The 11,192-nt window shown below is 40.4% G+C and overlaps 1 protein-coding gene across 1 annotated transcript; it reads left to right on the forward strand.

Annotated features, from left to right (window-relative positions):
* Positions 1-1,703: 1,703 nt before the first annotated feature.
* Positions 1,704-10,916, forward strand: LOC138355682 (uncharacterized). Its single transcript, XM_069311006.1, has 5 exons — positions 1,704-1,713; positions 3,504-3,634; positions 6,196-6,375; positions 8,226-8,382; positions 10,765-10,916. Exons 1-5 carry the CDS (start codon positions 1,704-1,706, stop codon positions 10,770-10,772), a joined length of 486 nt encoding a protein of 161 aa, XP_069167107.1. The 3' UTR covers positions 10,773-10,916.
* Positions 10,917-11,192: the final 276 nt, after the last annotated feature.

The following is an 11,192-nucleotide window of genomic DNA, read 5'->3' on the forward strand; positions in this document are numbered from 1 at the left end:
GTGAACACCATTCTAGCCACTTTTGTTCTTTTATTTGTCTGGTCTCTCGATGTACATGTTCCTTGACCTCACAAAGTAAGATCCTGTTGCGGTCACTTCGCTGCTTTTTGTATAGCTTTCTTGTTCTATTGAGTCTATGGTTGAGTTCTTTGACACGTTCGTAATAGTACCAATGATCTTTATGGTGTCCGGTGGACTGTTTTTTCAGTGGGATTGAGTAGTTGGCTGCACTTTGAATCGCTTTGACAAATTCTTGTTCTGCCTGATTAATGTCTTCGGGAAGATCATAGTTTCTTTGCCACTCTGAAATGAGGTTTTGAAATCGGTCCCAGTTTGCTAAAGCAAAGTTCCAGGCTTCAGATGGAGGCGGAGGTGGGGTGGGTAGGTCTAACTGAAGATCAATTTGGACCCCATAGTGGTCGCTTGTGAGTGTGGGCTCAACTGACCATGTTGCTGCATCTCTTAGGGAGGCTGAAACGAAGGTTAGGTCTAATCTGCCTCCTTGGATGTGGGTAGGTTCATTCTTGTTTAGGATTTGTATTTCTGGAAGCTGGTCCAGTAGATGTGTAATGTGTATGCCGGCTTCATTTGTTTTGTTCGAGCCCAGTGCCAATCGATGATGGGCATTACAATCTCCACAAATGATCGTGTTTGTTGTTGTCGCGTGTCCAAATAACACAGAGAGATCCAGAGACGTCACGTCCTTCACTCACCAGACCACTCCAGAAGTGATCATTTGAAATTTCATCATGGAATTCCAATTGACTTATAATCGATCCAGCAATGCTGCTCAGAGTAGGAAAAGACCATCGATAATGGATACCAGTTCCGAAAGTGATGGCGAGTGGCATCACGTGAATAAGGCTAACAGGACAAGCCACTCCATGACGACCCATCGCCCATTAATCTCTCCAGCTTCTCCAGCTCTCCCAGCGCCTCAGACTAGATCTACGTTTCCGGTCTTCAAAGTGCAACACACGGAAGGTAAGTCTTCCTACGCTACTGTAGTGGACCTGGAAAAAGAGTACCCCCAGCTCCAGGTCAGGGCAAAACCTAATCTCAAAGGAGAATACATTCTGAGGCCAAAAGACGAGTCGGCCGCTACGATTCTAAAAAATTACGCAAAATGTGAGGAACTGAAACCAGAGGATAAAATAAGTAAAGTCATTGTCCTCCACTATCCCTTGCATATGGCCCTTGGCCATCTCGAAAAGCTGAACTATGTGGTGTCAGCAGAGAGATGCCAAGTACGAACAAAACAAGAAACTCGACAAGTCCTTCTCACAGTAAGAGGACGGATCCCGGAAAAACTTGACCTTGGAATCTGGGGGGTGTTCCAACACAGGCCTTACACCCCAGAACCCCTAAGATGCTTTAGATGTCAGAGATTTGGGCATCACAAAGATGGCTGCCAACGCCCAGTGAGGTGCGGAGTCTGCAGCCAGCCCCATGATACAAAAACATGTATTGATAAATTCAAGGCAAACCACCCTGTTCAGGCAAAATGTCCAAATTGTTCCAAGGCACATCATGCCTGGAACTTGAAATGCCCTGAAAGGCTCAAAAGGCTTCAAACGAACCCCACCACGCCAACAGCGGAGCCGAAACCCCCACCAAAACGAATACCAGCTCCCATGCCCACTAAAACCGCGTGGGGTCTACCCATTCAGGAAGAGGGGGCACACGGCCCTTCACCATCGGCCATGGTGAAGGGTGAGAAGACAGTACAGGACAAAATGAATTGAACACTTGTTCATTAAAGATTGATTGATTGATGATGATTAAGCCACCCAAAAGGTGGCACGGGCATGAATAGCCCGTAAGTGGTGGCCCTTTTGAGCCATTACCAGTATCAATAGATGATACTGGAGATCTTTGGAGGTACGACTGCACCCTGCGTGACAGGAGATGTCTCCCTCATTAAAAGAGGTGGCCCGTCAATATACTGCATGAAATGGACAAACAAATAACATAATAAAATAAAGAAAACTTGAACCAGCACTTGATCACAGATAACATAAATTGTAATAAATTAATCACTGTATACCAGACCTAAAATTGTCAGATTTATAACGCCCAGCAAAACAATCTACTTAACTTCAGCAGCTAAAACATCCTATCTCTCACAACTAACCACTCCACTGGTGGAGTCACTCCCCCTTACTAACTTGGAGAGGCACTCCTATGCAATTTCGCCAACCTATTGTATTCTAACAAAACGGTAATCCTTACTAACTCGGTGACACTGCCATACACTATTTGACAGAGTATTAAATACATTAATATGTTTATGATAATACTTCCTAAAAGAGTCAGGATTCTCGGCCTCTGTATGCACACAATGTGTAATTTATTTACTAGGCTTCTGGTATTTGTGTAGAAGCAGTTTAAACACCTGACATTGTTCCTAGGGGCATGTAAGATTGCTCCTGCATACTATTATTCCATACATACTATAGTTATTGTGCCTGCTTGTCGACAAATCTATAGGGTTAGGTCTGCCTGACTGGGTGAATCCTCTCCTCCATCCACTGTCATGATCACCTGCCCAATCCTTGTTTTTAACTTTGTCTGTACAGTACTTTGTCTGTACTGGCCTGTGTGTAACTCCTTTAGTTTGTCTCGGTTCTTTGTTCTTTTGCTGTTCAACTGTGAAGTCTGGGGATGTGTTTGGCCGAGAAGCTATTTGAACTGTAGGATAAAAATATAGGATGACATACTAGACGAGGTAGCAAGATTCAAATTTTTTGGGCCAATTTGGAAAGTAGTAGTATGGTGGGTACTGTAAGAGTATAATGAATAGAAGAGTGGTATGAAAGGTGAAGAATATAATGAAAGTAGGAATGTTGTGGGGTAGTATTCTACTCCCAGTTGTGACAAATGGAATTTAAACTTTCTTATGGATAGGGGTAGTGCTAAAGACTACAAGCTATGGTAATTATGATTTTGAGAGTTGGCTGGTATAAGCATGTGGCATGGTTATGGTAGTGAAGTAGAGTATAACATGGTGGGGGGGGGGATGAATTGTGGAGCAAGTGAAGTGCAATACACCGTGGTGGTAAGAACATGGTAAAATACCTTAGGATCATTTACCAATGGTAAATAAGGGTGAAATATGGTAAAGGAACATACAGTAGGCAGACGACAGTTGTTTAGAGTGGAACAGTGGAAAGGTTTATGGAAAAAAAGGGCAGAGGCCTTTAATAGAGTGAAAGGTTTGAGGAACTTCTGCTAGCATGCTCTAGCAGAAGTTCCTGGATAGGGTTTCGGGAATTCTTCTACTCCCCGAGCCAGGCCTGGGCCAGGCTCTAGATGTGTGCAGCATTTATTAGTCAGGTTAAGCTTTAATGGGTCTGGCAAAAAATTGAACGAGTATGGCTTTAAGGGGACCACGACAATCCATTATATTTTCTAACATATACCCATCATATAATAAATGTTTGTGCAAAGAATGAGTGTCTATACATCTAATGGGATGTAACATTGAAGATTTCCTTTACCAGAACAACAGCAGCAGCAACAGCAGCATCCACCACAGCAAAAGATGCATCAGGCAGTGAGTGGAATGACCAGTTTTCAACCATCACACATACCCATGCCAGCAAACGTAGAGGAGCTTCAGGCGTCGGAAAAGGTACAGTATGTTGAAGACATGGGAGAATTTAAGGGTGTCATTCAATTAACTCGACAGATGTGAGAAGTACTGTATTTATAAAGACTACCCTATAAAAAGGATTACAATAGTTAATAGTATAAAAGATTGGCTAGTTTCTTTCAGCCATGTATGATTTTATAATATTGTTGAGAACTTTATAAAATAATCCACCTACTGAACTTCTTCTCCAAAATGCACATTTCTAAATGAAAGAAATTTGAATTGAAGTTTATTGAATCGAGAATATATAAAAATATGCCCGGTAACCACCCAATTTTCACATTGAACATTTGAAGGTACAGATTGACTTGGTAATTGGGGTTGTTCTGTATGTAATTTAAAATGCATCTTTGCACAGGAACACACCCTATTGGCCTTTTTATACCCGTGTATCACTTCACAACATAAAGTACATTTGTGCTTGCCTATGTTTGGCTCTCTGACTACAAAGGGGATGCCCTGCCTACTAGCATTATTGTGCTGTACTTGTTGCATTATAGTTGAACAATTCTGACAATCGCATTCTTTGTCGAATCTGCTGTTAAAGTTGTGGATGGAGGTGGCTTCCACTTCATCTTCTCTCTGTGCATTTCACTTGTTGACAACCTGTATGAGTATTTTCATGCACTTTTTATTTTTGTTTACCAGCTTAAACTTGTCCTCTAATGTATAGTTAGAAAGGCTTGGTACTTTCTCCTGATAATTACATAATTACCTTGTCCTATTTTTTCTCAATTTAAAGAGGCTATCATTGTTCACCTTGTTTATTCCCTTCAGTATCTTGTATGTTGTGATCATATCTCCTCTGTTTCTTTTGTCCTCCTGGGTTATGAGGTAAAGCTCCTTCAACATATTCTAGCTTAAGCATCTTGGCTCTGGAACTAATCTTTTGCAAACCTTGGCACTTTTTAAATTTTAGTTTTATTTGACAAGGTGTGTATTTCAGGCCAATGCTGCATATTCCAGCAGCAAAAGCTGTGTAGATTGCTTTGAAATAGTCCTGATTTAGGTTTCTAAGCTACTTACTAGTGTTCACCAGCATCAAATATGCTACCAAAGCCACCCTACCTTTGTGTGCCTCTGGTGATATTGTTGGACTCAAATGATATCCTCTCTCAAATCTTACTCGAATTCCTGTAGTTGCTTCCCATTTATGGTTATAAACATCTTCTGGTCTTTTCTCCTTTTCCCCATCCTCATTACCTTACACTTAGTGGATTGAACTCCATCAACTACCAGTATGTTTTCCCACTCCTGGAGTTTGTAAAGGTCCTGCAACATTTTGCAGTTCTCTATTATTACATTCCTCATTAGCTTTACAGAATCTGCAAATAGCAGCATATATGAGCACACACACTCTTGGGTAGCTCATTAATACAAGTTAAGGACAGTAGTGGTCCCAGGACCAAGCCTTGGGGGATCCTACTTATTATATTCCTCCTGCTGGAGACCTTGCCTCTTGACGTTTTGCCTTCTGTCCTTCAGGTACTCCCTTACTTTGTTTAGTGCCTTCCCAATTACCCCAGCTGACATTTCCATCTTTTACGCCAGTCTTTTGTGTGGAACAACATCGAATGCTTTTGACAGTTTAGGAAAATGCATTCTACCCAGATTACATCTTTCCTGGGTAGATTTCAAATTCAATCAGGTTTGCTAGGCATGACTTCCTCCTCCTCAGTCCATGCTGACATTTTGTTACTAAAAGCTTAGTCTTTCCAGGTGCTCACTATTCTCTTCTCGATTAGTCTCCAGCACTTTATATTTACTTGTTATTGACACTGGTCTGTAATTTAGTACCTCCTGTCTGTCCCCATTCTTGTTGTGCATTTCCTAATGCCTGAAAATTTGATTTGTAATATATAACATTTAATTACTGTACAACAGTCATTGTTTATTTGTATACCAATCATGTCACTTGAGGCCTAGTCCCACTTAACTAGAGTAAATGTCAAAAGTAATAATAATTATTGTAACGTTTTGGTATAATGCAAGCCTAGCATTCCAAAGTATCATAAAGTCTTTGTTTTTCACTTGAGCAAACCTAATGACCAATCACTAAAATTTCATTCACATACCTACAAAGCCCATGAAGCTTGTATTAGTTTGACAACTACAGTATTAGTTGCCATTTAATTCTTCAGGTTACTTTTTCATTAGAAAGCCAACTCTCTCCTTACTCCTCTAATTCTCTTACTCCTGCTTTAATACTTCCACTTTTTATTCTCATATGAACCTTGCACATTGAACATTTTTCTCGCTTAGCTTTTAACCTTCCATTCTCATGGTTTTAAACTTATTTCCTTTGCATTTAACGAGGACTGAAAATGCCTACTGCAATTTTTGTGCCCAGGCAGGTCAAAGCCCTAGGTTCAAGGGTAATTTTCCCATATGGAAAGGTATATGCTTTCTGATAATTTTATTATTCAGCAATAAATTGTAGGAGAGGGGGGAAAAATAGGTTTATGAATAACATAGGAACTGTGCTGTGCTGTAATTGAATAAAAGTACAGGTATTTGGTAATTTTCTCTCTCTTTTGCAGGCACGTTTCTCTCCTCGTCGCAACAGAGATGTTTCTTCACAGTTGAACCAAGTGGGCAGCTTGTTTAGCTCAGGGTTCATGGGCAACCAAGGGTCACAGAGTGCCTACAACCGTGGAACACTGCCTGTTGACTCTCACGTTGATGTTTATGATGCACGCATCACAGTTTCTTTGTCTTCGGTGAGTTTGATTTGTACCTAAAGTAAGATCCTTATTGTATATAATAGTCATTCCTTAGACACCACATAGAACTGAACCATGTAGTAAGTATTTATATTTGAAGAGTCCTTGTTTGAAAGTTTATTTTTGGGAAAGTTAAGAAAGTTATACACAACATAATGATGCAGTAAGGCATCTCTGTGAAGCTTTTTTTTTGTTTTTTAATAAGTTATTTAAAATTCAAAAATATTTAAAGGATGAATACTACATGGTAAATTGGGCACCACTCCTCATTTCCTTAAATGTGAATATCCTTGTATTACTTTGGTACACCACAACCAGGCATATGCAAATGCCTTTGGGAAAAGACCTATTTGGTTGCAGACGAGTCAAAAGATTTGGGTGGTACTGGTTTAACATTTTTTTTAATTTAATATTCATAAATGTTCATGTACATTTATTGTACTTTAGTTTAGCTAATGAGCCATGCTAATTTAGGTTATAAAAACTACATAGTGGGTATCCATTATCTATATGGTGTAATGGAATGATGAGCAGGTGAACTGCATATCGCTTGCTACACAATTCTTGTGACCTTTGAGAGCATAGTGTAACAGATATTCTGAGTGGCAAAATGTAAGCTCAGGAAAATAAAAAATACAATTAAACTAAGGTTTTCATACTGGTGATATGAAATGCCCAAGGGTAATTATTTATACTTGAGTGAAACATTAAGTATAAATGGTTAAGTATAGTGATACTTAACCTAAAAATGTGCATATGATGAATCCAGAAATGTGTCACAAAAAAATAAAATGCAGTTAGCCTGCAAAATTGGTCCTGGGTTCGATTCCTTGGCAGTGTGGTGTTTGGGCTCATTTTGGGAATTAGTGTTGGAGGTTGCATTCTGGGATATGTTAGTAGGGTTATATGGACTTTTACACAAGTCAAACGGGTTTCTGTTCCCAATAATGTTAAATGGTGATTTTCCCGTACATTATTTAATATTTTACCTAATTATTATTTATCTTTTACCATCTCTTAACTTAAATATAGACACTTGTTTCACACTGGTTCTGGTTGGAATATCTCCCACTTGCACAAATTTTGCACAGCATTGCATATTGATCTTGACCCACAAAAATTTCTCTAGCTTCTCGTGCATATTTCACTTCATACACTTCTTTCTTCACATAATCAAATCACTCCAGTTTATCACCTTCCCTTCACCTCTATGTATGACTCGATGCCCACAAGGCATTTGAGAGGAACAAACTTGTCTCTGAACACACCCACCAAGACATCAACATTGCCTTTTAAGCCTTGCACACCCCCACTTTCCAACCACTACTTTGCATCCATTCACCACTTGAATGAAGCATGAAATACTTGTTGACCAAACAACACAATAGAAAGTGAAGGGATGACGACGTTTCAGTCCGTCCCGGACCATTCTCAAAGCGATTGTGATGAGGCAAAGGCAATAAATAGGCGAGAGAGAGGTGAGAAGAAAATCTTAGAGGAAATAAAAGAAAGGTAAAAGTTATGAAAGGTAATGTGTAATAAAGGGGATAGGAATAGGAATGAGAAAGGGATCGTAAGAGAAAACATGGGACAGAAAAAGGAAAGAGAAAGATAAATGGAAGGGTAAGCTTACGTTAGGTCATGTTTGTTAAAACGTTTCCTTCACCACCTTCCCTCATCACAATAGACTTGAGAATGGTCCAGGACGGACCGAAACGTCGTCGTCCCTTCACCTTCTATTGTGTGGTCTGGTCAACATACTTTAGCCACGTTATTGTGACTCATCGCCTGCATAGAGAAAACTGTATTTTCATTCTGGTTTAATTAAATTTTTTTTATCTTTTCAGGTGATGCAAACAAATGTCCCCAAGCCTTATGGAATTTCAGGGAAGGCCCCAGTTCATCTAAACATGCTTGGTGGTCAGTGGGCCCAGGATGACAAGTATGTCTCTGGTGACCTCCTCGACCACCACCACTCTACCATCATCTTGAAGAAAAACCCAGGTACTGCCCTCATAACCTTTGGCAGTTTGGGACTCGGATCCCTCGTGAAGCGTGTTGCTCTGTTAAAACTGAGTGGACTTGATTATAGAGGTCTGGAGACTGTGTGGCAACAGTAGAATAGACTATTTAAACAGTCGACGGTTTTCTTCGTGTACTAACAATGTGTGTACCCCTGTTCTGTGTACCCATATGTTGAGGTGAGAGATTGCCTTTGCACCCAGGCCTCATCTTCTTCGGTGAAGGGCACGAGATTTATCTTGCAGACAGTTTTTCATTTCGGTGCTTGACAAAAAGGGTGAAGCACATTACAAACCTCCAAAACTGTGCTGCAGGTAGTATGTCCTGCTGCTTTGCAATGTGTAGCAGCACCTTGGAACTGTGTAGTGCTCTTCCTGGGCAGTAGGCTTTCATGGCATTTTACTGTGTTCTGGTGCTTTATAGTGCATCTTGGAAACTCGTTATTTTTTTTTCTCCTGCATTTCTGCAAGTTTTGTGTTTTCTTTCATTGGCTGGCTCTCTGCTGGTGCCTTCCTTCCCATCTCGCCTTCTTTTTTTCCTATGTCCCTAGTATTGTGGTGTTGGGCACTGGACATAGGTTCTCTTCTGGCCTCTTATAATTTGGTCCTCCCCTCTGTTCCCATTTGTTGCGTGTCGTGTGCATTACTGGATGACCTCTTTTGAATCTTGGCTTGTGTTGGTGGTAGAAACCTTATTTTAGTAACCATTTGACTTTAGTATTCAGTGTGGATCTGTTGGAATTTTAACGAGACTGCAAATTTGTGCATGCAAATTTGTGCATGCAAGTGTGTGCGCGCCCCAGTCTGTGTATCCCCATTCCATGAGGACGGTGCTGTGCATCATCTTGGATTGACTATGTACCAATGGGTGTCACGTTAAGTTTTCTCTGTTCCAGATTCTTCTCTTGGCCCTCCTTGGTGTCCCAACTTGGTTCCCTTCCTTGTCTTTCTCCTCGCTTAGGATTTTGGGTGTCTGTATCTTATGGCTTCCTGGGCAGTTTTCTGATCCTAGTGTTGTTTCTTGGCCAAATTGATTCACAGTACTATAGGGGAGTATGTTTTCATAGGTCTCTCTCTCTCTCTCTCTCTCTCTCCCTCTCTCTCTAAGTACATTATTTGTTCTTTTGCTTATTTTTTTCTTATGGCCTTGTCTGGTCAAGTGGCTTATTCTGACTGTTACTACATCCTATAATGGCACCTTGGTGGTGCCACTATGGCTTAGCTTTACCCCTCAATTTTTTATTTCTCCATTAATAAAATTTGTTAGCCACCTTCAGCTTTGGTTTCATCCAGGGACAACCTTACTTTCTTATGGCCAGTTCAGCCCTGGCTCCTGATTTCGGTGTGTGCCAGCTCCCATGTTCCTTATTTTTATTTCTTTACGTGGCTCAGCAATTTATGCTCAACACCATTGCATCATATATAATTGCTTTGGTAGAGCTACATCTTGATTTTTGGCTAGATTTTTCTAGTTGTCTTTGAAGCTTGGCAGCCTTTTTAAAAAAGCAAATCATTGCTGTGTGCTGTTGATGCCCACTTGGGCATTTGATAACGTGCCTGTTCTTCGTCGTGGACAATTCAGATTCGTGCCTCTTTAGATGGTTAGTTTTTTCATTAGTACATTGTTCAAACTTTCAGGCAAGTACGTTTACTAGCTTTCTGGTCTTGGCTTGTTTTATCAGGAGATGCTTTTGTGCATTTCCTTCTTGTTTTATGCTTGGAATGAGAAGACTTTGTTCAGGCTCGATGCATTCAGTTACAACCATGAACAGTTATCTTCAGGCTTCTCAGAGTACAGTACTGAACTACTTTTGAGCTCTTCCTGATACATTCAGATGACATGTGGCATTGTGTAAAAGGAATCCTTATGGGTGACACACACATTGGTTGAATTTTAGTGTAATGTTATGAAGTGAAGCTAAAGAATTTGATTTTATTTCAGTTTGTAAAGATATTGGTAAAAAAAAAAGATTCTATGTATAGCATCAGTAAAACCACTTGTTCACCATCTACTTTAAAATAGTCTGTTAGCCGAGTTGTTGGTTCAGTGGGGTTCCACTGGCACTGCTGCTGCTTAGTGCTATATAAAATACATTGTGTACAAGATTGTGTGTAATATTTTGACAGGCTACAACAGCAGAATTTAGAATGAATTAAAATTCTTAATATACTTGATGTACAGTATTTTCTCCATTTTTTTCCTTGTACTCCATACTTCAAAGCATAGACTTAGTCTGCCTTTCGTGCAAAATCTATTGTGTTAGAACATGTTAACGGTTGAGCTAGGCTGGGTGGCAGCTGTTTGTACTAGTCTTGACCTTAATATTGGACCTGTTTATTTAATTTATTTTTTCTTTATTTTCAGTGGAGTAGATATGACGGGGTTGATAAAGAGTTTAGGCATCAACATAGGAAGGGTGACCGAGGGAGCTGCTGCTGCTGTGGGTTGTGAAACTTCGGCCTCCATAGCAGCTGCACCAGAGGAACCTCTTGGCGAGGTTGCAGCCACAGAAAGTCTTCAAAGGGGAGACGTGGCAGAGGCTGTTGCCGCTGAAGTAGCTGGTAGTGCTAACAGTGTAAAAGTAAGTGCCGTAGATTTGAACACTGAGAGCAGCAGGGGCTGCCACATTTGTAGTGGCATATGCTGTGCATAAGGTGTTTGCTCCAGCACGTATAGCTATAACACTTACCGCCACTCCATTTATTGTTAGACATCTACGAAAAATTGGATTTTTGAAACCACCCAAACCTAAAGCAAGTTAAGGCTTTAAAATTATAAATGCTGTTAAAAGC

The sequence above is a fragment of the Procambarus clarkii genome, chromosome 68 (genome assembly GCF_040958095.1).
Source record: "Procambarus clarkii isolate CNS0578487 chromosome 68, FALCON_Pclarkii_2.0, whole genome shotgun sequence".
In the NCBI taxonomy this organism is placed as follows: domain Eukaryota; kingdom Metazoa; phylum Arthropoda; class Malacostraca; order Decapoda; family Cambaridae; genus Procambarus; species Procambarus clarkii.

What these genes read in the sequence shown, in the direction of transcription:
- LOC138355682 (XM_069311006.1), top strand. An exon ending in AGCTTCAGGCGTCGGAAAAG is followed by an intron (nt 3,635 to 6,195) that starts GTACAGTATGTT and finishes TCTCTTTTGCAG; the next exon opens with GCACGTTTCTCTCCTCGTCG. An exon ending in TCACAGTTTCTTTGTCTTCG is followed by an intron (nt 6,376 to 8,225) that starts GTGAGTTTGATT and finishes TTATCTTTTCAG; the next exon opens with GTGATGCAAACAAATGTCCC.